Source organism: Pseudophryne corroboree, chromosome 3 (assembly GCF_028390025.1).
Source record: "Pseudophryne corroboree isolate aPseCor3 chromosome 3, aPseCor3.hap2, whole genome shotgun sequence".
Taxonomy (NCBI): domain Eukaryota; kingdom Metazoa; phylum Chordata; class Amphibia; order Anura; family Myobatrachidae; genus Pseudophryne; species Pseudophryne corroboree.
In genome coordinates, this window is record NC_086446.1 from 499442966 (window position 1) to 499470626 (window position 27661).

Consider the following 27661-nt stretch of genomic DNA (forward strand, 5'->3'; position numbering starts at 1 on the left):
AAAGGGAATAGTTGGTGGAGCGGATAGTGAAAAAACTTTTCCGCCGGCCTAGCTCCTCCCCATGACATCAGAGGTCCTTTAGCCCACTTGTGCCCTTATTTATCAATGAGTGATAAATTTCACTGTGTGTGATAAATTTCACCAGCCAATCAGCTCCTAACTTACATGTCACAGGCTGTGTTTGAAAAATGACAGTTAAGAGCGGATTGGCTGGTGCAATTTATCACTCATTGATAAATAAGGGCATTGGTTCTAGCATCTACTCAGAGAAAGTGCCTTATTTACTAGAAAACGTATACAAAATAGACAATTAAAGCTTATTTTCGGGGACAGACACAAATATTTATAAATAGGCTCCCGTGAGGCCATTTTCTGCGTATTTCCAGTATTTTGGCAATACAGTGTATTATTGTTATTGCTGCTTACAGAGAATTTGGGCTTTCAGTTCCATTACTTAAATAAACAAATGTACAGACATAAATAACAGTAATACTATATAGCTTGTGTAACATACTTTGTAAGCATATTAAAAAATATTAACGATATTAAAAATGCCTCTGCCTGCTCGGAGAGGGGCAGAGAGGGAGAGCCCTCCCCGGCTATGGGGATCCAGGCATTCGCCGTCTCTCTGACTAATGTAACACTACTGCACCCCGGGCATTAGGGAAACAGAAAGGGCCCCAATAAGAAGCTGGCCGAATAAAAAGCTAACTTCAGCCTCGCCCATAGGCCCAGACCCTGCAGTACAGCATTCCCAGCCTGCCTGCTCCCGGGCGAGCAGCAGAGCCAGGATTCCTTTCCCCAGCCAGAGACAGGGAGGCCGCGGGCAAATGACTCTCACCCTGGTCACTAATGTGTAACCGGAGGTATGGCCGAGACTCCTGCAGCTGCACCCGGTCCACATGCAGCGCCGTTACAGAGACGGCGAAATGTGTTCATTTATCAAGCGACGAAAAGATTATCAGCCGGACTGGAGACTTCGTTGTGTACCATGCCCCTGAATGGAGGGATGTGTCTTCCTGGCCCCTCCCCTCCGGGCTCCGCAACGACTTCCGGTCACTGAGTAGTGGCGGCGGTAGTGATGCTAGGGTAGCGGACTAGTGGGGAGTCGGCCGGGAAGAGTGCGGCACCGGCACCGGCACCGGCACCAGCAGGTAAGTAGAATAGTGTATTTGGAATGTACAGTAGTACACATTAGTATTATGTGGTGTGGTATAGTGCAGTGCAGGCTAGTGTTACAGTATGTGGTGTTGTGCAGTGTAGTATGATGTGGTGCAGTGCAGGATGGTGTGTAATGTAGTATGATGGTTGGTTCTATATCGGAGGGGCTGAAGGGACCTTGTGACGTATTGAGGGGAGGAGCTACGTCACCAGGGGGAGGAGCTACGGGCGAACAGGGTACCCGAAAAGTACCCTCGCGGGCTCGCTTCGCTCGCCACGCTTCGGGCACGGTGGCTCGCTCCGCTCCGCTTCGCTCACCACCTAATTACTAAAGGTAATAGTTGGTGGCGTGGATAGTAGAGGAACTATCCCGCTGGCCTAGCTCCTCCCCCTTGCGTCGTAACTCCTCCCCCTTACGGAAAAGGTCCCTTAGCCCACTTGATTCTAGCATCTACCGTAGTATGATGGGCGCGCGGTGCGGGATGGTGTGATGGAGTGCAGTGTGGGATGGTATGATGTGAGCTGGGCGTGTTTGACACAGAAGTATGCTTTTTAAATTAAAAGCTGCTTAGAAGCATTTTCTAAAGATTTCTGTTTTTTACACTTCTATACGGGGCTCTGCTGTGGCATATAAGCTGTCCTCTTATCACTCATACTGTACATTACACGCGGGATGCGGTCAAGATCCCGCCGGACGGAATCCCGGCGGTCGGAATACAGGCACCGGGATCCCGACCCGCACAATCCCGACATATTCTCCCTCTGTGGGTGTCCACGACACCCATAGAGGGAGAATAAATTAGTGTGCCGAGCGCAGCGAGCCTGCAATGGGCTGCGTTGCGCTTGCTCCCCTGTCGGGATTGTGCCAGTCGGAATCCCGGCGGTAATATGTACTGTTCCCTTACACGCAGCAGTGTGTCCTATTCAGAGAACTCTGCCTCAGTGCAATTTTGATGTGTTACATCCAGTGCTTGAGATGCTGCTGTTGGCACAGCTCATTGTCATGTGGAGGGATCAGCAGGTTTCATTCATTCATTTGTTTTGTACAGCCCAGCTTCAGTTCTGGGTTGGTGCATATGTATGGTTGGGTTGGATATAGTAACTGGAATGTTATTTTACTCTTTAACTCTGTAAGCTCACTATACTTTGAGACCATATCTCCATAATGTTATTTTTGTTTGCTGCACCATACTGTTATGATTATATAAATGGCCTTATAATAATTATATCATATTTGTTGTCTGAATTACTAATACAGCACCAATAGCACTACATCACAGTATCCTGCACTACACTACATTACACTATTCTGTACTACACCGCACCACATCACGCTATACTGCACGGCAGCACACTATCCTACACTTCACTGCACCACATCACACTATTCTGCACTACACTACATCAAACTATCCTGAACTACACTACACCACAGCACATCACACCACTCTACACTATCCTGCACTCCACCACATAACATCACACTATCCTTCACCACATCACACCAAATTACACTGCACTACACCACACTACATGATATGGTCATACAGCAATGTTGACCAAGGGTCAGGACAATGTGAAAGTGAAGAAAGAGAAAATATGGGAGGTTATGTAGACTGTACAGAGAGGATGTAATTAGATCGGGAGGCATTGAAGGTTATGTGGGTGGGTCTGGAATTTGATAAGCTTGTCTGCAGAGGTGAGTTTTCAGGGAATGCTTGAAGGTTTGGAGACTAGAGGTGAGTCTTATTGTGCATGGCAGGGCATCCCACATAGTGGATGCAGCCCAGTAAAAGTCCTGTAATTTTGAGTGGGTGCGAGTAATGCGTGTGGATGTGGAGAATTGGGTAGGGAGATATTTAGAGATGAGCAAAGAGATGTACGTTGGTGCAGTTTGGTCAAGATCAGCCTCGCAGCTGCATTCAAAATGGATTGTAGTGGTGGGAGCTTTTTTGGAAAGACCAGTAAGGAGACTATTGCAATAATCAATGCGGGAGATATGTTACATGGTTTTGGGACAGATTGAATGTGGGGAACAAAGGACAGTTCAGAGTCAAGTATGACACCTAGGCAGCGAGCCTGTGGGGTAGGGTTGATTCTTGAGTTACCAACAGTGGAGTTGATTCAATTCAACATGAATTGAGTATCATTGGAAAGGAGGTCACGTAGCTATCCAATTCAGCACGCTGTTAAATGTGACTAGTGGATTTCTGCTTGCACCCATCCTGGGGCGTGAGCAGAAAGCCGTAAAAATTAGGTCCGCAATGCTGTTTTGTGCACTAGCGCAGCGGGGCACTTAAGTTAGAGAATTCCTGATTTCATGAGTACACTCTCTGTTTAAGGCACGAGTACTGGCATTCTCCAATATAGTAGTGAGATGGATTTAATAACTCCGGGACCTTCTTCCCGCCAGTATTCAATTTGCGTTGAATTGAATCAACCCCATTGATAGAGATATCAAGTTGGGAACTAGTATTGGCTGGTGTTAATATAATTAATTCTGTTTTAGAGATTATAAGTTTCAGGTGGCAAGATGATATCCAATGGCAGAAAGTCATTCAGTGATGAGGCCCGATACAGGTGGTGACATCTGGGGAGGATAAGTAGATTTGAGTATCGTCCATGTACAGGTGATACTGAAATCTGAAAGAACTGATTAGTTTGCTAAGAGATGAGGTACAGATTGAGAAAAGCAGAGGACCTAATGCTAGCCATACATCAGACCAACTTTTCTCCAACACTCCAAACTTCCAACCATCCAACTTGTCTGTTCAACTAAAACAGTGCCCCACACATCTCACCAACTTTTTACCAGTGCTCCACACATCTAACCAACTTTTCATCAGACCAACCAACCTTCCAACTTCTGTCCAACTTGTGATGTCACCGAAGTAGGCGGACAGTGCCTGCCTACAGTTCTTCAGTTTTGTTTTGTTTTTTAATTTCAAAACATGCAGAAGTGTCTTTTTTTCAGTGAAACTGGGCTTTTCTTTCACCACCATACATTTATTAGATTTACTTATTTTTATACTGAACTATGGATACCAGCATGGTTGGGCTGCCAAGGCAAATATATATATATATATATATATATATATATAAGATGTAGATATTCGGCACTCCCAATGTAGTAAAATGTACAGCTTGCCTGGTGCCCTCTTTTTTGGAAGCACAAGTATTATTTATATATTTTTTTAAAAATTATTATATATATATATATATATATATATATATATATATATATATATATATATATATATATATATATATATATATATATATATATATATATATAATTATTTTTTTTTTTTTTTTTTTTTTTTTTTTTTTTAAATGGAATGGGAAAAACCCGAAAAAAAATTGCGTGGGGTTCCCCCTCCAACGCATAACCAGCCTCGGGCTCTTCGAGCCGGTCCTGGTTCTAAAAATCCGGGGGGAAAACGGACAGGGGATCCCCCGTATTTTTAAAACCAGCACCGGGCTCTGCGCCTGGTGCTGGTGCAAAAAATACGGGGGACAAAAAGAGTAGGGGTCCCCCATATTTTTTACACCAGCATCAGGCTCCACTAGCTGGACAGATAATGCCACAGCCGGGGGTCACTTTTATACAGTGCCCTGCGGCCATGGCATTAAATATCCAACTAGTCACCCCTGGCCGGGGTACCCTGGGGGAGTGGGGACCACTTCAATCAAGGGGTCCCCCCCCAGCCACCCAAGGGCCAGGGGTGAAGCCCGAGGCTGTCCCCCCCCATCCAAAGGCTGCGGATGGAGGGCTGATAGCCTTGAGAAAATTTAAAGAATATTGTTTTTTCCAGTAGTACTACAAGTCCCAGCAAGCCTCCCCCGCAAGCTGGTACTTGGAGAACCACAAGTACCAGCATGCGGGAGAAAAACGGGCCCGCTGGTACCTGCAGTTCTAATGGAAAAAAAATACCCAAATAAAAACAGGAGACACACACCGTGACAGTAAAACTTTATTTCACACATGTCGACACACACATGTTGACACGAAGCAGTCGGTCCTCTTCTCCAAGTAGAATCCACGGGTACCTGAAAATAAAAGATAATTATACTCATCTGATCCAGCGTCCTTATACGTAATGCCACCCCTGTAGTAGTAGCATCCTTATACGTAATGTTCCCCCAGTAGTAGTACCGCCCTTATACATAATGCCCCCCCCAGTAGTAGTAGCATCCTTACATGTAATGCCCTCCCAGTAGTAGTAGCACCGTCCTTATACATAATGCCCCCCAGTAGTAAGAGTCCTTATACATAATGCCCCCCCAGTAGTAGCGTCCTTATATGTAATGCCCCCCCAGTATTAGTAGCCTCCTTATACATAATGCCCCCCCAGTAGTAGTAGCATCGTTATATGTAATGCCCCCCTGTAGTAGTAGCGTTCTTATACATAATGCCCCCCCAGTAGTAGTAGCATCGTTATATGCAGTGATCGCGCTGAGCCAAAAAAAAAGTGGGTCCCAGGGACCCTTCACTTTTAAAAATTGGGGTCCTACCGGTCTTTTTATGGGTCCCATCGGAATGAAGGTTCTTATTAATTTTAATCTTGTTTGGACACTACAAAAGTGTTGCAAGATGGGGGGATGGGGGGTGACAGTGCTGCTGGGCTGTGTAGCATGCAGGACACCCTGCACCAGAGTTGTAACTAGACATTTTGGTGCCCTTAGGCAGAAAGTGAATTGGTGTTCCACCACTCAGACCCTAAAGCATAGGTAGTGCGCGCCGTAGGCGCGCTGCAAAATTTAGGGTGTGGCTTCATAGGGAAGGGGCGTGACCACATAATAGTGTCAATTCACATTACACCACACAGTAGTGCCGCTTATACACATTGCACCAGGTAGAACCTCCTATGCACACTGCGCCAGGTAGAGCACGTCATACACTTTGCACCAGGAACAGCACGTCATACACTTTGCACCAGGAACAGCACGTCATACACTTTGCACCAGGAACAGCACGTCATACACTTTGCACCGGGTACAGCACGTTATACACTTTGCACCGGGTACAGCACGTTATACACTTTGCACCGGGTACAGCACTTTATACACTTTGCACAGGGTACAGCACTTTATACACTTTGCACAGGGTACAGCACGTTATACACTTTGCACCGGGTACAGCACGTTATACACTTTGCACCGGGTACAGCACGTTATACACTTTGCACCGGGTACAGCACGTTATACACTTTGCACCGGGTACAGCACTTACAAGTTGCAGCCATCACCTCAGACCCTCAGTCGTCGTCCCCCCCTTCCACAGCAAGCCCAGCCACCACCTGCTTGACTCACTGGCCACGGACTGCATTCAAAACATACTGATCTGCAGTAATCACCTCTTTTTTTGGACGAAAATGCAGTCAAGAGTTAACAAAAGATAAACATTGCCTTTAAACCTTTATACAATACACTATATACTAGCTTGAATGACACGATGATCTACAACCGCTGACACATGAGACCCGCTGCCTGGCCTCCTCCACACTGCCCCCATGTACTGTAATGCATGTACTGTCAGGGGAATGGCTGTTACCGGCCGGCACACACAAGGGAGACGCCACTGCCAGCACTGCCCTGACCATCCCGCCAAGCTGCTGACAAGGAGCGATCATCCCCTCACACATCACTTTTCTATCACACAAGAGCACACACCCTCAGCCACCTGCTGTCCCGCCACCTACCGCTGCATCTTCCCCCGTCTTGATCCCAGCAAATGGCTTCCTCCGCTGGCTCCTACGGATAACCGATGTGGCAGAGCTTCATGCCCGGCCGGAGTGGACAGCCCCCTGCCACATACGGCGGACTGGATGTTACGGGTCCCGTGCAGAGCAGAGAGGGGAAGGCGGGAGATCACACGCTCCATGGTCTCCTCCCCTTCCTCTGCCATTGGAGAGTTAAAGTGACTGACAGCACAGGACAGCGCTGCTGATTGGTCAGAGCGCGTCCTGTGGGACCCTGCAGTTTTTTTTTTTTGAGTCACCACTGTCAATTGTCGGGTAAAATACGCGCTATAGCGCGTATTTGCGAACACTGATATGTAATGCCCCCATGTAGTAGTAGCGTTCTTATACATAATGCCCCCCAGTAGTAGTAGCATTGTTATAGGTAATGCCCCCCCAGTAATAGTAGCGTCCTTATACATAATGCCCCCCCAGCAGTAGTTTACTGAGACCTTTTCTAAGCTGCTGCTGCTACCCCTGCAGCTATATCCGGGGCTTTTGCATGTGAAAGTGCATCAACCCAGGATTTCTGCATGTTTGAAAGGAAACAACCTAGGATTAAAGGGCCCTACACACTGGCAGATAACACTGCACGATATGAACGATATGAATATGAACTACCGTGCAGTGTGTAGGCACCAACGATCTGCGGCCCGTGCTCGTTCATCGTTGGTGCCCCATCGCTTATGCACGCAGGCCAATATGGACGAGATTGTCCATATTAGCATGTATTGCTATGGTGACGGGGGAGTGAAGAAACTTCACTCCCTCTGCCGCCGGGTCGCCCGCCTGCCGTATCGGCGGTTAGGCAGCTCGGCGGCGGGTCGCCCAGTCTGTAGGACCCATTAGTCTCTGGTCCATGACCCTGCTCCCGACCAGGGTCATGGAGCTGAGACCCGGGAATTTGTCAGCTTGCTAGACATGGCATATTCCCGGGTCACATGTCTGAAAGCAGCATGAGTATTATCTCCATTCCCTAGCGATACTGTCTAAAGGAAGACTGCACCACTTTGCCAGCCAGTCCGGATTCCTCCTAAGCCTCGACTTCGAGTCACATTTTTTCGTTGAAAAAGTTAATAAAAAAGAAAAGAAATGTGAAATAGAAATAAGAAAGTTATTCAGCTATATGCATTTAAAGTTATGTGGTTTTATCATGTTGTGCTTGGCTTGTTAAATAGGGAGAGGCTTATTTCTCTTTAAAAATTATACGACTAAGGGGTTATTCAATTAGCTCTGACAAATTTCTGAACTATCGAATTCAATCCACATGTTTTCACACCTGCGTCAGTGGAAACGCTGCCCGTTTTCGCAGATTTTGAGGCATTTTTCACCAATGCATTTTAACTAAAAAAAAAAAAAAAAAAGGCATTGGCGAAAATGCCTTAAAAACAGGCGAAAACTGCCTGCAATTGAATATGTAGGTAGTTTTCACTGTTTTAAGGCTTTTTCGCCTGGTTTTAAGGTATTTTTGCCAATGCCTTTTCATTTTTTTTTATTTTTGGTTAAAATGCATTGGTGAAAAATGCCTAAAAATCTGCAAAAAACGGCAAGCGTTTCCACCGGCGCAAGTGTGAAAACACGTGGATTTGCCGATCCACATGTTTTTCGCTCCTGCCAGATTTTTCACCTAGGCGAAAAAACCGCTCTTCTATTAAATAGGGAAATCCTCATTCGCTCTAAAAAATAATGAAAAGTGTCGTAATTGAATACCCTTAATCCCTATCTGCTTCCCCTAAGCACCATCATTTCCCCCACTCTTAAATATTTTTTTCCATGTTCTCCCTTGATAAAATATTTTATTTATCTTTTTTTAGGTTTCACATTCATTCCATCACATTTGTTAAAATCATACTAAGTTCATTATGGAGATTTTCCTGGAGTATTTAAGAATGCGTGCTCGGATACAGATTGCTACAGCCCAAGGGTCATCAGACTCACAAGTCGGAGAGCAGCAGCAGCGCCAACAGCGCCAACGCCATCGAAGACGTATGCGCAAGCCACGTACCTTTAGACCGCGACAGACTCTGGACGGTCTACATGAGGAAGACATCATAAGACTCTACAAGTTGCCTTCGGCTGCTATATTGTCCCTTTACGAACTGGTCAAAGACGAGCTGGAGCCAAAGACACGTCGAAGTAATGCCGTGCCTGGAATAACCAAACTGTTGAGCACACTGCATTTTCTGACCTCTGGGTCTTTTCAGCCGACTGTGGCAACTGAGTGTGGATTTTCACAGCCAACATTTTGCAGATTTTTTTCCACAGTTATACACGGCTTACTGAAACACGTCAAGAACTACATTTACTTTCCACGTGATCAGGGGGAGTGGCAGGAGGTGAAGCAAGCTTTTTTTGCCATTGGAGACATACCAAACGTTATGGGTGCAATAGGCTGCACACATGTTGCGTTTACACCCACCCATGATATGGATATGGTCTGTCGCAATAGGAAGCACTTCCACTCTATGAACATGCAGGTGGTATGTGATGCCAACTATAGAATCCTTAACGTTTTTGCTGCATATCCAGGATCCACTGACAACTCTTACGTACTCTGCAACTCTTCTGTTTTTCGTGACTTTGAGGATTCCAAACTGCAAGGAGGATGGTTGTTAGGTGATAAATCTTTATGCAGATTTTTTTTTATTTTTGTTAGATTTTCTGTGCCTTTTTATCAAAATTTGCTTTATTTTCTGATTTGTAGGTGATTCTGGTTATGGCTCGAGATCTTGGCTTCTTACACCCATATCTAGACCTAGTAACCGAGCAGAACGTCGGTACAACAAGGCACACCTAGCCACGCTGCGTGTGATCGATCAGACTTTTGCCATTCTGAAAAGCCGTTTCCGCTGCTTAGATCGATCAAGAGGCACTCTGCAGTACTCTGCGGTCAAAGTGTGTGAGATTTTTACCGTCTGTTGCATGTTGCACAATATATGCGTTCAGCATAACCTTCCAGTGTTGCAGGATCCAAATCTTCCTGAGGATCCTAAAGCATTGCCTGCCCGTGATGGAACTTTCTTAGGTAGTCAGGTTCGTTCGAACCTTATTGAGAATAATTTTTCATGTAAGTATGCACATTTCATTTTTGTTATTTTTGAAATTATTACTTTTTTAAATAAAATTGGAGGATTTATTTAATGTTGCTTTTTTGTTTAAATGATATATATTTATAGTTATGTCATGTAAATTCAAAGGGCCATTTAAACTCTTAAGGTACTGGGTGATTTTGAGCTCAAAATCACCTAGAGCGTATGGCCGGGCGATGACTGCTAATGTGTGCTCACGCGTCATTGCTGGCAGCCGCCGTCCCTCTGCCTGTTTTACTGGTCGAGTGAACTACTTTCCACAGTCTCCTACAGTGGAAAGTTGTTCACCCCCGTGAAAATCGCTCAGTGTCTTTGCACTGCGTGATTTTCCGGCCAGCGATTTTTCACATCATCGCTCAGCATACACACTGGGCAAAAACGCCTTTACACTGGGTACACACTAGACAATAAAGTGAACAATGTGGCCAATACTGACACATCGTTCACGATATCGTGTAGTGTGTATGCACTATGTTGCTGACGATGCACACTCTCGCTTGTCGTCAGCGACATTGCCCATCAGCTGTGCAAGCATGTCTGATAGGTGATATCGCCAGCGAGCGCAGCATGGCCCCCACCGTCGCTGCCGGCATTGGCGAGTGTGTATGAACTTGCCGATGCCTGCACAGCGCCGGGTCCTGACGCGTCGCTGGGTACACACGTCATCTAGTGTGTACCCAGCATTAGAGTAATATGTTTACATGTGTAAAAAATAAAATATGCTATCATTTTACCAGGAGAGTAATTTTGGCGCAATGCAGCGAAAGCAGTACATGGAAACCACCATTTTGAAGACTTGCGATTCCACACCTCAGGACGGTGAGCAATCTGAGTGATTAAAGTTAGTAGAGTGCAGTGTAGTTTGTTCTGACAGAGCTTTGCTGCTTAAAAGGTGACCTATGTCCCTCTTCCACGTTTATTCATGTCACTTGATAGGCACCGCTGCAAAGAAAAGCGCCAACCACTTGTACATAAGGATATGGAAATTACAGAAGATCTTTTCTGTGAGACAGTGCCTTGAAGCCACCTTGGAAGTACTTCCCACACCACATCCTAATACGGTGAGCTGATTCAGAGACTGCACTTAGCTGAGGTGGAATGGTTAGATAGTACCACTAGTTCAGTCATAGCCTATTGGTGTAATGGTAACTACTGTGTCCCTCTTGCACATTTGTGTATGTTATCTTATAGGCATCGCTACAAAGAATTGGGTCTGCAGCTCTGGATGAAAGGCTTGTTTGGAAAGAATGTAAAATAGGTTAACTGAGATGCAGCTATAGTCACACGTGGAAACCACTTTGGAAGACCTTCCCACACCACATATCAATGCGCTGTGGCTTTCTAAGTGATTGCAATTATCAAAGGGGTATTTGCTCATTGGAATTAAAAAAAATGCAAGGGAATATACTGCTGCTACGTACAAAAGTAATCACTTGCACCAGTACAGATTTAGTATATATGTGGTTGCACTATCTGCTGTCCTTATCAGATGACCATCATATTTGAAACAAAAGGGGAAGTCTTTGGCATGGGTTGCTCAGCTTAACTTGTGAAACTAGTAGTATTTTGGACTGTACGTCTGCGCTGCGGCTAGCTATCATGCCCAGCATTTGAGGATTTTTTTTATTTTTATTTTCTCTTGCGTCCTAGAGGATGCTGGGGACTCCGTAAGGACCATGGGGTATAGACGGGCTCCGCAGGAGACATGGGCACTATAAAGAACTTTAGAATGGGTGTGCACTTGCTCCTCCCTCTATGCCCTTCCTCCAGACCTCAGTTAGATCCTGTGCCCAGAGGAGACTGGGTGCATTACAGGGGAGCTCTCCTGAGTTTCTCTGAAAAAATAATTTTGTTAGGTTTTTTATTTTCAGGGAGCGCTGCTGGCAACAGGCTCCCTGCGTCGTGGGACTGAGGAGAGAGAAGCAGACTTACTTAAGTGATAGGCTCTGCTTCTTAGGCTACTGGACACCATTAGCTCCAGAGGGATCGGAACGCAGGTCTCACCCTAGCCGTTCGTCCCAGAGACGCGCCGCCGTCCTCCTTGCAGAGCCGGAAGATAGAAGCCGGGTGAGTATAAGAAGAAAGAAGACTTCAAATGCGGCAGAAGACTTCTGATCTTCACTGAGGTAACGTGCAGCGGTAACGTTGCGCGCCATTGCTCCTACACACACACACACTCTACAGGCACGGATGGGTGCAGGGTGCAGGGGGGCGACCTGGGCAGCAATAAAACCTCTTGGCTGGCAATATTAAGTATATATTCTGCAGAGGCATTAAAATATACGAACCCCCGCCAGTTTTTTGTATTTTTGAGCGGGACCGAAGCCCGCCGCTGAGGGGGTGGAGCTTGATTCCACCGCACTAACCAGCGCCATTTTCTCCACAGCACGCTGCTGAGAAGCTGGCTCCCCAGGCTCTCCCCTGCTGAACACGGTGACAGGGCTTAAAAAGAGGGGGAAGGGGGGGGGGGGCACATATATTGGGCGCAGTGAGTGTATATTGAATATATATATAAAAAGCGCTGTGTATCTGGGAATTGTTTTTCCAGGGTCATTTGGCGCTGGGTGTGTGCTGGCATACTCTCTCTCTGTCTCTCCAAAGGGCCTTTTTGGGGAACTGTCTCCAGATTAGATATTTCCCTGAGTGTGTGGGGGTGTCGGTACGGGTGTGTCGGCACGTCTGAAGCGGAAGGCTCTTCTAGGGAGGAGGTGGAGCAAATGAGTGTGGTGTCTCCGTCGGCAACGCCGACACCTGATTGGTTGGATATGTGGAATGTTTTAAATGCAAATGTGAATTTATTACATAAGAGGTTGGACAAAGCGGAGTCCAGGGAAAATGCAGGGAGTCAATCCTTGTTTTTCACTATGTCACAGGGCCCTTCTGGGTCTCAGAAGCGCCCACTATCCCAAGTAGCAGACACTGATACCGACACGGATTCTGACTCCAGTGTCGATTACGATGATGCGAGGTTGCAGCCAAAGTTGGCAAAAAGTATTCATTATATGATTATTGCAATAAAAGATGTGTTGCATATCACAGATGACCCCTCTGTTCCTGACACGAGGGTCCACATGTTTAAAGAAAAGAAACCTGAGGTTACTTTCCCCCCTTTCTCATGAGCTAAATGAGTTGTTTGAAAGGGCTTGGGAAATTCCAGACAAAAAACTGCAGATTCCCAAGAGGATTCTTATGGCATATCCTTTCCCGGCTAAGGACAGAATACGGTGGGAATCCTCCCCCAGGGTGGACAAGGCGTTAACGCGCTTATCCAAAAAGGTGGCGCTGCCGTCTCAAGATACCGTAGCCCTCAAGGATCCTGCTGATCGCAGGCAGGAGACTACCTTGAAGTCGATTTATACACATACTGGTACCTTGCTCAGACCGGCGATAGCGTCGGCTTGGGTTTGTAGCACTGTAGCAGCTTGGACAGATACCTTGTCTGCTGAAATTGATACCCTGGATAAGGATGCCATTTTATTGACCTTGGGTCACATTAAAGACACTGTCTTATATATGAGAGATACTCAGAAAGACGTTGGCCTACTGGGTTCAAGAGCCAACGCCAAGGTGATTTCTGCTAGGCGAGCCCTGTGGACCCGCCAATGGACGGGTGATGCCGACTCAAAGAGGCATATGGAGGTTTTGCCTTACAAGGGTGAGGACTTATTTGGGGAAGGTCTCACGGACCTGGTTTCCACAGCTACTGCAGGTAAATCTACTTTTTTACCTTATGTTTCCTCACAGCCAAAGAAAACGCCACATTATCAGATGCAGTCCTTTCGGTCGCATAAGTCCAAAAGAGTACGGGGATCTTCCTTTCTCGCCAGAGGTAAGGGCAGAGGGAAAAAGCTGCCAGCTACGGCTAGTTCCCAGGAGCAGAAATCCTCCCCGACCTCTACTAAATCCACCGCGTGACGCTGGGGCTCCGCTGAGGGAGTCCGCCCCAGTGGGGGCACGTCTTCGGCTTTTCAGCCACGTCTGGGTTCAATCACAGGTGGATCCCTGGGCAATATAAATTGTATCCCAGGGTTACAAGCTGGAATTCGAAGATGTGCCTCCTCGCCGGGTTTTCAAATCGGCCCTACCAGCGTCTTTCCCAGAAAGGGAGGTCGTTTTAGATGCAATTCAAAAACTGTGGTAGTCAAAGTTCCCCTGCTTCAACAGGGGACGGGGTACTACTCAACCCTGTTTGTGGTCCTGAAACCGGACGGTACGGTCAGACCCATTCTGAATTTAAAATCCCTAAACCTATACTTGAAAAGGTTCAAATTCAAGATGGAATCGCTCAGAGCGGTCATTGCCAGCCTGGAGGGGGGGGGGGGGGGGGATTTTATGGTGTCACTGGACATAAAGGATGCATACCTTCATGTCCCCACATATCCTCCTCATCAGGCGTTCCTGAGATTTGCTGTACAGGATTGTCATTACCAATTTCAGACGTTGCCGTTTGGGCTTTCCACGGCCCGAGGATTTTCACAATTATCCCATACTTGGACGATCTCCTGATAAAAGCGAGATCGAGAGAACAGTTGCTGAAAAGCGTGTCACTCTCCCTGAGGGTGTTGCAGCAGCACGGCTGGGTTCTCAATCTGCCAAAGTCACAGTTGGTTCCAACGACCCGATTGACTTTCTTAGGCATGATTCTGGACACAGAACAAAAAAGGGTTTTTCTCCCGATGGAAAAAGCCCAGGAACTCCAGAACTTGGTCAGGGACCTGTTGAAGCCGAAAAGGGTGTCGGTCCATCAATGCACTCGAGTTCTGGGAAAAATGGTGGCGTCTTACGAGGCCATTCCCTTCAGCAGGTTCCATGCGAGGATTTTTTAGTGGGACCTTCTGTACAAGTGGTCCTGGTCCCATCTACATATTCATCAGAAGATCAGCCTGTCCCTCAGGGCCAGGGTATCTCTCTTGTGGTGGCTGCAGAGTGTTCACCTTCTAGACGGTCGCAGGTTCGGCATTCAAGACTTGGTTTTGTTGACCACGGACGCGAGCCTCCGAGGATGGGGAGCAGTCACACAGGGAAGAAACTTCCAGGGACTGTGGTCAAGCCAGGAGGCTTGTCTACACATACACATACTGGAATTGAAGGCCATCTACAACGGCCTACGTCGGGCGGAGACTCTTCTTCGCGGCCTGCCTGTTCTGATTCAGTCAGACAACGTCACAGCCGTGGCTCATGTAAACTGCCAAGGCGGAACAAGAAGCAGAATGGTGATGGCGGAAGCCACCAGGATTCTTCGCTGGGCGGAAAATCATGTAAGCGCTTTGACAGCAGTCTTCATACTGGGAGTGGACAACTGGGAAGCAGACTTCCTCAGCAGACACGATCTCCATCCAGGGGAGTGGGGGCTTCATCAAGAAGTCTTTACAGAGATTGCAAGTCAGTGGGGACTTCCTCAAATAGACATGATGGCGTCACGCCTCAACAAGAAGCTTCCGAGGTATTGTGCCAGGTCAAGGGACCCTCAGGCAGTAGCAGTGGACGCCCTGGTGACACCGTTGGTGTTTCAGTCGGTCTATGTGTTCCCTCCTCTTCCTCTCATCTCAAAAATATTGAGAATCATAAGACGAAAAGGAGTACATACAATTCTCATTGTTTCAGATTGGCCTTGAAGGGCCTGGTATCTGGATCTGCAGGAAATGCTCACAGAAGATCCGTGGCCTCTTCCTCTCGGAGAGGACCTGTTGCAACAAGGGCCCTGTCTGTTCCAAGACTTACCGCGGCTGCGTTTGACGGCATGGCGGTTGAACGCCAGATCCTAGCTGGGAAGGGCATTCCGGACGAGGTCATCCCTACTCTGATAAAGGCTAGGAAGGAGGTGACAGCGAAACATTATCACCGTATCTGGAGGAAGTATGTCTCTTGGCGTGAAACCAAAAATGTTTCTCCGGAAGATTTCCATTTGGGCCGTTTTTTCCACGTCCTACAGACTGGAGTGAATATGGGCCTAAAATTAGGCTCCATTAAGGTTCAGATTTCGGCCCTATCCATTTTCTTTCAGAAGGAATTGGCTTCTCTCCCAGAAGTCCAGACTTTTGTGAAGGGAGTGCTGCATATCCAGCCTTCTTTTGTGCCTCCAGTGGCACCATGGGACCTTAACGTGGTGTTACAGTTCCTTAAGTCTCCCTGGTTTGAGCCTCTTCAATCCGTGGAATTAAAGTATCTCACTTGGAAGGTGGTCATGTTGTTGGCCTTGGCATCGGCAAGGCGAGTGTCTGAGTTGGCGGCTTTGTCTCACAAAAGCCCCTATCTGATTTTCCATGTGGATAGAGCGGAGTTGCGGACTTGTCCTCAATTTTTGCCTAAGGTGGTTTCCTCTTTTCATATGAACCAACTTATTGTGGTGCCTGTGGCTACGCGGGACTTGGAGGATTCCGAGTCCCTTGATGTGGTCAGGGCATTGAAAATTTATGTAGCCAGAACGGCTCGGGTTAGGAAAACAGAGGCACTGTGTCCTGTATGCAGCCAACAAGGTTGGCGCTCCTGCTTCGAAGCAGACTATTGCTCGCTGGATCTATAACACGATTCAGCAGGCTCATTCTACGGCTGGATTGCCGTTACCAAATTCGGTAAAGGCCAATTCCACTAGGAAGGTGGGCTCTTCTTGGGCGGCTGCCCGAGGCGTCTCGGCATTACAGCTTTGCCGAGCGGCGACTTGGTCGGGTTCAAACACCTTTGCAAAATTCTACAAGTTTAATACCCTGGCTGATGAGGACCTCATGTTTGCTCGATCGGTGCTGCAGAGTCATCCGCACTCTCCCGCCCGTTTTGGAGCTTTGGTATAATCCCCATGGTCCTTACGGAGTCCCCAGCATCCTCTAGAACGTAAGAGAAAATAAGATTTTAAACCTACCGGTAAATCTTTTTCTCCTAGTCCGTAGAGGATGCTGGGCGCCCGTCCCCGTGCAGACAACATTCTGCAAGAATTGTATATACCGGTAGTTATTGCTTGCATAAGGGTTATGTTACAGTTTTGATTTGTCTTTCATTGATGCTGTTTGTTTCATACTGTTGACTGGTTCGTATATTCCAGGTTATACGGTGTGGATGGTGTGGGCTGGTATGAATCTTGCCCTTGGATTAACAAAATCCTTTCCTCGTACTGTCCGTCTCCTCTGGGCACAGTTTCTCTAACTGAGGTCTGGAGGAGAGGCATAGAGGGAGGAGCCAGTGCACACCCATTCTAAAGTTCTTTATAGTGCCCATGTCTCCTTTCGGAGACCGTCTATACCCCATGGTCCTTACGGAGTCCCCAGCATCCTCTACGGACTAGGAGAAAAAGATTTACCGGTAGGTTTAAAATCTTATTTTTTGTCTTCTCTTGCCTCATTTCCGTCATCTGTCCCCCCCCCCCCATATGTTTTTCACCTACTGTCTGTCCCCTCCCGTCTGTGTATCATATCTCTGTCCCCCCACCTCCATCTCTCACTGTCTGTCCTCCCTATCCACCCCCTATCTGTCTATCAATAATAGCACCAATAATGCATATCACAGGTAGGTAGGCTCCAACATGACATTATTGTTTATGCACTATTGTTAAAATTAACTTAAGTCTCATATTACATATATTTCCCCACATTCTTAAAATTCTTGTGGTAGAGCTCAATTCCATTACACCCTAAACATTGTAGATTAACAGTTAAGCTTAGTACACACTTCACAATGTGTATACCCAGCGACATCGGCAGCGACAGGACCTCGCATTGGCAAGTGCATACACACTTGCCGATGCCGGGAGCAACGGCGGTGGCTGTGCTACATTTGGTTGCATGCCCTCGCTAGCGATGTTTTCCATTGGTCCTGCATGCAGGGACGACGGAGGATGTTGCTGACGACGCGCATCGTCTGCAACATAGCGGGTACATACTAGACAATGTGTGTAGCCAGCAACATCGGCATCAATTGGACCTGGCGGAGGAGCCGGCATTGGCAAGTGCATAAACACTTGTCGATTGCGGCGAATGCAGTTTGGCTCTCGTTCCAATGTCTAGCGTCTGTTCTGGCCGACAGAGGATGTTGATGACGGCGTGCAGGAACGATATAGTGGGTACACAGTAGATGATGTGCCCGATATGTTGGTGTAATCCGCCGGTTAAAATGACATATCGTGTAGTGTGTATCTGGTTTAAGGTCTTCCCTAATACTCCTATCAAAATGGTACTTAAATCTGTTTCTGTGAAAGCAGGATGTTTAAAAAAAAAAGTCAAATCTGTTTAGAAAAAATTATTTATTACTGACAATCTAACAGAATTTTTACCAGTGTTTGTGAACTAAATGTTCAGTGTGAGTCATTTATGAGGGACCTGCCTTTCAATGTAATGCTGTCTTGTTATCTTCTGTTAGTGAATAACAGGTACAAGTGAAACCAGTCTATTGTTCACCAAATTAGACAAACCCACCTTCCAATTACTGTATATAGCGTTCCCTGGAACATACAGTACTAAAGGCCCATACTCACAGAGAGATTTCTGCAAGAGATGTGTTCTGAGCAATTTATCACGGGAGATGTCCCTTGAACATCCCGGTGTCTAGATCTCCCATACACACGTGAGATCTGTGCTGAGCAATCTGTGCTGAGCAATCTGTGCTAAACAAAAAAAAAACCTATTTAAATAGTGGGTTGGTATTATAGTGAGGGGGGTGGGGAGAGTGTGTCTTTTTCTAAACAAAAAAAAGACCTTTTTAAATAGTGGGTTGGTATTATAGGGGAGGGGAGGGTGTGTCTTTTTCTGTTGTGGTGTTGCAGTGGCCATTTTAAAATCAGTGCCTTCATTGCTCTGTGTATAGTTGGTTTGCCTTCTGCACTGTGCTTTGAGAGTTTGCTGTTTATTTAAAAGTGCTTCTTGCCTTTTATCATGGATGAGTACCAGCTGAAGATATTGTACTGCCAGGCTGTTGCAGTGAATGGTTTGGACAGAGAGAGAAGGATGAGGGAGAGGAGACCTACTCGGTCTTGCTAGACCAAGCAATGGCTTTTGGAGAGGGACGCCATGTCTCATACACCGCTTCTACGTGAGCTTCGGGACAATAATCCTGAGGACTACAGGAATTACCTGCGTATGAATGATGATATGTTTCAAGAGCTGCTGCAACTGGTGACGCCTCTCATTGTGAAGCAGGACACAGTTATGCGCAGGGCCATTTCTGCTGAGGAACGGCTGGTCGCTACCCTGCGCTATCTTGCTACTGGGAGACCACTACAGGACCTAAAGTTCTCCACCCTGATCTCCCCTCAGGCTTTGGGAGTGATCATTCCAGAGACCTGCAAGGCCTTATACAGCGTCCTCCGAAAGGACTATCTGAAGGTAAGAACATGTATAGTAGCAACAGTTTGGGGACACTGTGGGGGTCACTATGTGTGCTGAATTTAAATGCAGCATATTTTAATGTTAAACCATTTCTCTCTGTAGTTGTTGTAAAAACTACATGTCCCATCATACCTAGTTACAGTCAAATTGTTTCCAAAGTTTATAAAGGCATGCTGGAACTTGTAGTTTCACATCAACTGGAGAGACAGGGGGATACTCACGGAGATCCATGCTTAAAATCTAAGCAATCGCTATCGCTGCATGCAGGCTCAATCTAGCACTCGCTGGGTGAAATTAGCGGTCCCCCGTCGTCGTCCCTCGCTCAGCACACATCACGCTGTGCTGAGCGGCGGGAGAGATGTGTGCTGAGCGGTTCGCTCAGCACACATCTCTCCCACAACGGCCCGTATATATGGGCCTTTATGTTTAGATCTGCTGTAGGGCCAGTGCTAGGATACTGCCCACCTGCAAAGTATACATTTTCACCCTACTTTACTTTTCCAAGGGACAGTGTACACGTCTCGTTCCAAAAAAAGGGGTCCTTGCGTGCATGAAACGGGGTAATGAGACAAGGGACAAGGATGTAATCCTGCCTCTGTATAAATCACTGGTACATCTGTATCTAGAATATTGTGTTAAATTTTGGGCACCATATTATAAAAAAGATATCGGGGAACGCGCTACTAAATTGATTTAAGGGTTAGAGACACTAGAGTATGAGGAAAGGATTACTAGGTTAAATATGTATTCCCAGTGCAGTTTCTAGCGACGGGCGAGCCGTGCAACCGCACGGGGCGCCCGCCGCGGCACTTTGTGACTACTCCTCTCCTCCCTCTCTCTCCCCCCGAGCGCTCCTGCTCGGGGGGCGGGGCTTCGCGGAATGACGCGTTTGCGTCGTGACGTCACGACGCAAATGCGTCATTAGGCGAAGCCCAGCCCCCCGAGCGCTCCTGAGAGGGAGGAGAGGAGATAACCATCGAAGGAGGAGGCGGCCGGCGCGAGGGACGTGAGTCGGCTGGACCCGAAGAGCGGTAAGATGTAAGTATTCTCTCTCTCTCTCTCCCCCTACCCCTCCCCCCTCCCCCCCCCCCCCCCACTTGACACCTGCCTGCCGCGCTGTGTAATATGGGGACACTTGCCTGGTGTAATGTGTAAAAATGGGACTTTTTTATTTTTATATTTTCCCCCTGTGGTGGGTGTGATATCAGACGAGGCCACGCCCACTTTAATTAGACCACACCCATTTTAATCAGGCCACACAGCCTTGTTGGGAGCGCGCGCGCATGCTTTTTTCTCTATCGTCCTAGTGGATGCTGGGGTTCCTGAAAGGACCATGGGGAATAGCGGCTCCGCAGGAGACGGGGCACAAAAGTAAAGCTTTCCGATCAGGTGGTGTGCACTGGCTCCTCCCCCTATGACCCTCCTCCAAGCCAGTTAGATTTTTGTGCCCGGCCGAGAAGGGTGCAATCTAGGTGGCTCTCCTAAAGAGCTGCTTAGAGAAAGTTTAGCTTAGGTTTTTTATTTTACAGTGAGTCCTGCTGGCAACAGGATCACTGCAACGAGGGACTTAGGGGAGAAGAAGTGAACTCACCTGCGTGCAGGATGGATTGGCTTCTTGGCTACTGGACATCAGCTCCAGAGGGACGATCACAGGTACAGCCTGGATGGTCACCGGAGCCTCGCCGCCGGCCCCCTTGCAGATGCTGAAACATGAAGAGGTCCAGAATCGGCGGCAGAAGACTCCTCAGTCTTCTAAAGGTAGCGCACAGCACTGCAGCTGTGCGCCATTTTCCTCTCAGCACACTTCACACGGCAGTCACTGAGGGTGCAGGGCGCTGGGAGGGGAGCGCCCTGGGAGGCAAATGAAAACCTATTTGGCTAAAAAATACCTCACATATAGCCTCCGGGGCTATATGGAGATATTTAACCCCTGCCAGAATACACTAAAGAGCGGGAGACGAGCCCGCCGGAAAAGGGGCGGGGCCTATCTCCTCAGCACACAGCGCCATTTTCCTTACACAGCTCCGCTGGTCAGGACGGCTCCCAGGTCTCTCCCCTGCACTGCACTACAGAAACAGGGTAAAACAAGAGAGGGGGGGCAAAATAGTGGCAAAAATTATATTATAAAAGCAGCTATACAGGGAGCACTTATTATAAGGCTATCCCTGTCATATATAGCGCTTTTGGTGTGTGCTGGCAAACTCTCCCTCTGTCTCCCCAAAGGGCTAGTGGGGTCCTGTCTTCGTTAAGAGCATTCCCTGTGTGTCTGCTGTGTGTCGGTACGTGTGTGTCGACATGTATGAGGACGATATTGGTGTGGAGGCGGAGCAATTGCCAAATATGGGGATGTCACCTCCTAGGGGGTCGACACCAGAATGGATGCCTTTATTTATGGAATTACGGGATAGTGTCAACACGCTAAAGCAGTCGTTTGACGACATGAGACGGCCGGACAATCAGTTAGTGCCTGTCCAGGCGCCTCAAACACCGTCAGGGGCTGTAAAACGCCCTTTGCCTCAGTCGGTCGACACAGACCCAGACACAGGCACTGATTCCAGTGGCGACGGTGACGAATCAACCGTATTTTCCAGTAGGGCCACACGTTATATGATTTTGGCAATGAAGGAGGCGTTACATTTAGCTGATACTACAGGTACCACTAAACAGGGTATTATGTGGGGTGTGAAAAAACTACCTATAGTTTTTCCTGAATCAGAAGAACTAAATGATGTATGTGATGAAGCGTGGGTTGCCCCCGATAAAAAGATGCTAATTTCAAAGAAGTTATTAGCTTTATACCCTTTCCCGTCAGAGGTTAGGGCGCGCTGGGAAACACCTCCTAGGGTGGATAAGGCGCTCACACGCTTATCTAAACAAGTGGCGTTACCCTCTCCTGAGACGGCCGCACTTAAAGATCCAGCAGATAGGAGGATGGAAAATATCCAAAAAAGTATATACACACATACAGGTGTTATACTACGACCAGCTATAGCGACAGCCTGGATGTGCAGTGCTGGAGTAGCTTGGTCAGAGTCCCTGATTGAAAATATTGATACCCTGGATAGGGACAATGTTTTACTGTCTTTAGAGCAAATAAAGGATGCATTTCTTTATATGCGTGATGCACAGAGGGATATCTGCACACTGGCATCACGGGTAAGTGCTATGTCCATTTCGGCCAGAAGAAGTTTATGGACGCGACAGTGGTCAGGCGATGCGGACTCAAAACGGCATATGGAAGTTTTGCCGTATAAAGGGGAGGAGTTATTTGGAGTCGGTCTATCAGATTTGGTGGCCACGGCTACAGCCGGGAAATCCACCTTTTTACCTCAAGCTACTCCCCAACAGAAAAAGACACCGACTTTTCAACCGCAGCCCTTTCGTTCCTTTAAAAACAAGAGAGCAAAGGGATATTCATATCTGCCACGAGGCAGAGGAAGGGGGAAGAGACACCAACAGGCAGCTCCTTCCCAGGAACAGAAGCCCTCCCCCGCTTCTACAAAAGCCTCAGCATGACGCTGGGGCTTCTCAAGCGGACTCGGGGGCGGTGGGCGGTCGTCTCAAGAATTTCAGCGCGCAGTGGGCTCACTCGCAGGTAGATCCCTGGATCCTGCAGATAATATCTCAGGGGTACAGGTTGGAACTAGAGACAGATCCGCCTCGCCGTTTCCTGAAGTCTGCTTTACCAACGTCCCCCTCCGAAAGGGAGACGGTTTTGGAAGCCATTCACAAGCTGTACTCTCAGCAGGTGATAGTCAAGGTACCTCTTCTACAACAGGGAAAGGGGTATTATTCCACTCTATTTGTGGTACCGAAGCCGGACGGCTCGGTAAGACCTATTCTAAATCTGAAGTCCTTGAACCTGTACATAAAGAAGTTCAAGTTCAAAATGGAGTCACTCAGAGCAGTGATAGCGAACCTGGAAGAAGGGGACTTTATGGTGTCCTTGGACATCAAGGATGCGTACCTCCACGTTCCAATTTACCCCTCACACCAGGGGTACCTCAGGTTCGTTGTACAAAACTGTCACTATCAGTTTCAGACGCTGCCGTTCGGATTGTCCACGGCACCTCGGGTCTTTACAAAGGTAATGGCCGAGATGATGATTCTTCTTCGAAGAAAAGGCGTATTAATTATCCCATACTTGGACGATCTCCTAATAAGGGCAAGGTCCAGAGAACAGCTAGAGAGGGGATTAGCACTGTCTCAAGAAGTGCTAAAACAGCACGGCTGGATTCTGAATATTCCAAAATCCCAGTTAATGCCGACAACTCGTCTGCTGTTCCTAGGGATGATTCTGGACACGGTTCAGAAAAAGGTTTTTCTCCCGGAGGAAAAAGCCAAGGAGTTGTCCGAGCTTGTCAGGAACCTCCTAAAACCAGGAAAGGTGTCTGTACATCAATGCACAAGAGTCCTGGGAAAAATGGTGGCTTCTTACGAAGCAATTCCATTCGGCAGATTCCATGCACGAATTTTCCAGAGGGATCTGTTAGACAAATGGTCAGGGTCGCATCTTCAGATGCACCAGCGGATAACCCTGTCTCCAAGGACAAGGGTATCTCTTCTGTGGTGGTTGCAGAGTGCTCATCTATTGGAGGGCCGCAGATTCGGCATACAGGATTGGATCCTGGTGACCACGGACGCCAGCCTGAGAGGCTGGGGAGCAGTCACACAAGGAAGAAACTTCCAGGGAGTGTGGACGAGCCTGGAAACGTCTCTTCACATAAACATTCTGGAACTAAGAGCAATCTACAATGCTCTAAGCCAGGCAGAACCTCTGCTTCAAGGAAAACCGGTGTTGATCCAGTCGGACAACATCACGGCAGTCGCCCATGTAAACAGACAGGGCGGCACAAGAAGCAGGAGTGCAATGGCAGAAGCTGCAAGGATTCTTCGCTGGGCGGAAGATCATGTGATAGCACTGTCAGCAGTGTTCATCCCGGGAGTGGACAACTGGGAAGCAGACTTCCTCAGCAGACACGACCTTCACCCGGGAGAGTGGGGACTTCATCCGGAAGTCTTCCACATGCTGGTAACCCGTTGGGAAAGACCAATGGTGGACATGATGGCGTCTCGCTTCAACAAAAAACTGGACAGGTATTGCGCAAGGTCAAGAGATCCGCAGGCAATAGCTGTGGACGCGCTGGTAACGCCTTGGGTGTACCAGTCGGTGTATGTTTTTCCTCCTCTGCCTCTCATACCAAAAGTATTGAGAATTATACGGCAAAGAGGCGTAAGAACGATACTAGTGGTTCCGGATTGGCCAAGAAGGACTTGGTACCCGGAACTTCAAGAGATGATCACGGAAGATCCGTGGCCTCTACCTCTAAGGAGGGACTTGCTTCAGCAGGGTCCCTGTCTGTTTCAAGACTTACCGCGGCTGCGTTTGACGGCATGGCGGTTGAACGCCGGATCCTAAAGGAAAAAGGCATGCCGGAAGAAGTCATTCCTACTTTGATTAAAGCAAGGAAGGAAGTAACCGTGCAACACTATCACCGCATTTGGCGAAGATATGTTGCGTGGTGCGAGGATCGGAGTGCTCCGACGGAGGAATTTCAACTGGGTCGATTCCTACATTTCCTGCAATCAGGATTGTCTATGGGTCTCAAATTGGGATCTATTAAGGTTCAAATTTCGGCCCTGTCGATTTTCTTTCAAAAAGAATTGGCTTCAGTTCCTGAAGTCCAGACTTTTGTTAAGGGAGTGCTGCATATACAGCCTCCTGTGGTGCCTCCAGTGGCACCGTGGGATCTCAATGTGGTTTTGGAATTTCTAAAATCTCATTGGTTTGAACCACTAAAAAAGGTGGATTTAAAATATATCACATGGAAAGTGACCATGTTACTAGCCCTGGCTTCGGCCAGGAGAGTGTCAGAACTGGCAGCTTTATCTTACAAAAGCCCATATCTGATTTTCCATTCGGACAGGGCAGAACTGCGGACTCGTCCGCATTTTCTCCCTAAGGTGGTGTCAGCATTTCATCTGAACCAGCCTATTGTAGTGCCTGCGGCTACAAGTGACTTGGAGGACTCCAAGTTACTGGACGTTGTCAGAGCATTAAAAATATATATTGCAAGGACAGCTGGAGTCAGAAAATCTGACTCGTTGTTTATATTGTATGCACCCAACAAGATGGGTGCTCCTGCGTCTAAGCAGACGATTGCTCGTTGGATCTGTAGCACAATCCAACTTGCACATTCTGTGGCAGGCCTGCCACAGCCTAAATCTGTAAAGGCCCACTCCACAAGGAAGGTGGGCTCATCTTGGGCGGCTGCCCGAGGGGTCTCGGCATTACAACTTTGCCGAGCAGCTACGTGGTCAGGGGAGAACACGTTTGTAAAATTTTACAAATTTGATACTCTGGCTAAGGAGGACCTGGAGTTCTCTCATTCGGTGCTGCAGAGTCATCCGCACTCTCCCGCCCGTTTGGGAGCTTTGGTATAATCCCCATGGTCCTTTCAGGAACCCCAGCATCCACTAGGACGATAGAGAAAATAAGAATTTACTTACCGATAATTCTATTTCTCGGAGTCCGTAGTGGATGCTGGGCGCCCATCCCAAGTGCGGATTATCTGCAATAATTGTACATAGTTATTGTTAACTAATTCGGGTTATTGTTTAGGAAGCCATCTTTCAGAGGCTCCTCTGTTATCATACTGTTAACTGGGTTTGATCACAAGTTGTACGGTGTGATTGGTGTGGCTGGTATGAGTCTTACCCGGGATTCAAAATTCCTCCCTTATTGTGTACGCTCGTCCGGGCACAGTACCTAACTGGCTTGGAGGAGGGTCATAGGGGGAGGAGCCAGTGCACACCACCTGATCGGAAAGCTTTACTTTTGTGCCCTGTCTCCTGCGGAGCCGCTATTCCCCATGGTCCTTTCAGGAACCCCAGCATCCACTACGGACTCCGAGAAATAGAATTATCGGTAAGTAAATTCTTATTTTTTTCTGGCTATATGGGGGGGGCACGCAATTTTTTTTTTATAGCAATGGGGGGGGGGGGCGCATTTTGAAATCTCGCACTGGGAGCCAAATTGTCTAGAAACGGCCCTGTGTATTACCTTGAAAAGAGCGGTGGACTCTGTAAATGCATTTAAAAACAGATTGGACAGTTTTCTAGCTAAAAAAAAGTATCCAATGCTTTAGCATTTAATATATTGACATTATGTATATGGGGGTGATACGAAATATAGTTGACAATAGGTACGAAACCATTATTTTGGCTGGTGCACTGCTTAATACAGAATACGGGTTGAACCCGATGGGCTTTTTGCCTCTTTTCAACCTCATTAACTATGTTACTATAAGGAAGGGGCATGCCGTTTACACATAATAATGCCGGCTGTCACGTGTTTTAATTGCAATGTTTAATAATGATTTCTACTTTTGCTTTCTAGTTTCCCACTAAAGCAGAGGAGTGGAAAGTAATTGCCCGGGACTTTGAGGATTGCTGGAATTTCCCAAATTGCGGAGGTGCCATAGACGGCAAGCATGTCCGCATCTCTCCTCCTACAAAAAGTGGATCTCTATATTATAACTATAAAGGTTATTTTAGCATAGTCTTGATGGCTATAGTTAATGCTAACTATGAGTTCATATTTGTGGATGTGGGGAAAATGGAAGAGCATCCGATGGCGGATCAATCAAAGATACTGTGTTTTATGAGAGGCTGCTTTGCAACCAATTAGACCTACCGAAAGCTGAGGACTGCATGCATGGCTTGAATTATGTGTTTGTGGCAGATGAAGCCTTTGCTCTGCACGAGCACATCATGAAACCCTACCCACAAAGGAACTTATCCAAGGAGAAATGCATTTTTAATTATCGGCTCTCAAGGGCCCGCCGCATAGTTGAAAACGCATTTGGGATCTTGAGTAGTAGGTTCAGAATTTTCCACTCTGCTATTGGCCTAAGGGTGGATAAAATAGACTGGGTTGTGTTGGCCTGCTGTGTTCTACACAATTATCTAAGGCGTAAGACTGGCCCAAAATGCCCCCCATCTACTACTCCGGCTAACAACCCTGATGTGGACTCTGCCAGGCTGTCTGCTCAGGCCGACAACTCTGATGTGGACTGTGCCAGGTTGCCTGCTCAGGCCGACAACTCTGATGTGGACTCTGCTAGGTTGCCTGGACTTGAAAGGCCACAGTCCACACCTAATCCCACTTTAAAGGCTAGAAAGGTCAGGGACGACTATCTGACCTTTTTTAATGGAGAAGGTGCAGTGGATTGGCAAGACTCCTACATTTAACTGCTTTTATGTTTGATAGACATTACATATGCTTGATTGGTTTTATATTTTATTGTATTTTTATTTATTTATTTATTTCCAAAATAAAAATGTATCTTGTTTTAAA

At 47.3% G+C, this 27661-nt stretch overlaps 1 protein-coding gene across 2 annotated transcripts; it reads left to right on the top strand.

Annotated features, from left to right (window-relative positions):
- The first annotated feature begins 792 nt into the window (after positions 1-792).
- On the top strand, positions 793-27661 carry LOC135056155 (uncharacterized). 2 transcript variants are annotated; one of them, XR_010243903.1, is made up of 7 exons: positions 793-1154; positions 8717-9518; positions 9607-9969; positions 10729-10810; positions 10928-11052; positions 18865-19299; positions 26702-27661. XR_010243903.1 is itself a non-coding variant. In XM_063960994.1 (2 exons), the coding sequence occupies exons 1-2, from the start codon at positions 18985-18987 to the stop codon at positions 26990-26992; spliced, it is 606 nt and encodes a 201-aa protein (XP_063817064.1). In that variant the 5' UTR covers positions 17224-18984; the 3' UTR covers positions 26993-27661. The 2 variants fall into 2 exon arrangements, 1 of the variants encoding a protein (XP_063817064.1); XM_063960994.1 differs by lacking the exons at positions 793-1154; positions 8717-9518; positions 9607-9969; positions 10729-10810; positions 10928-11052 and having other exon boundaries at positions 17224-19299.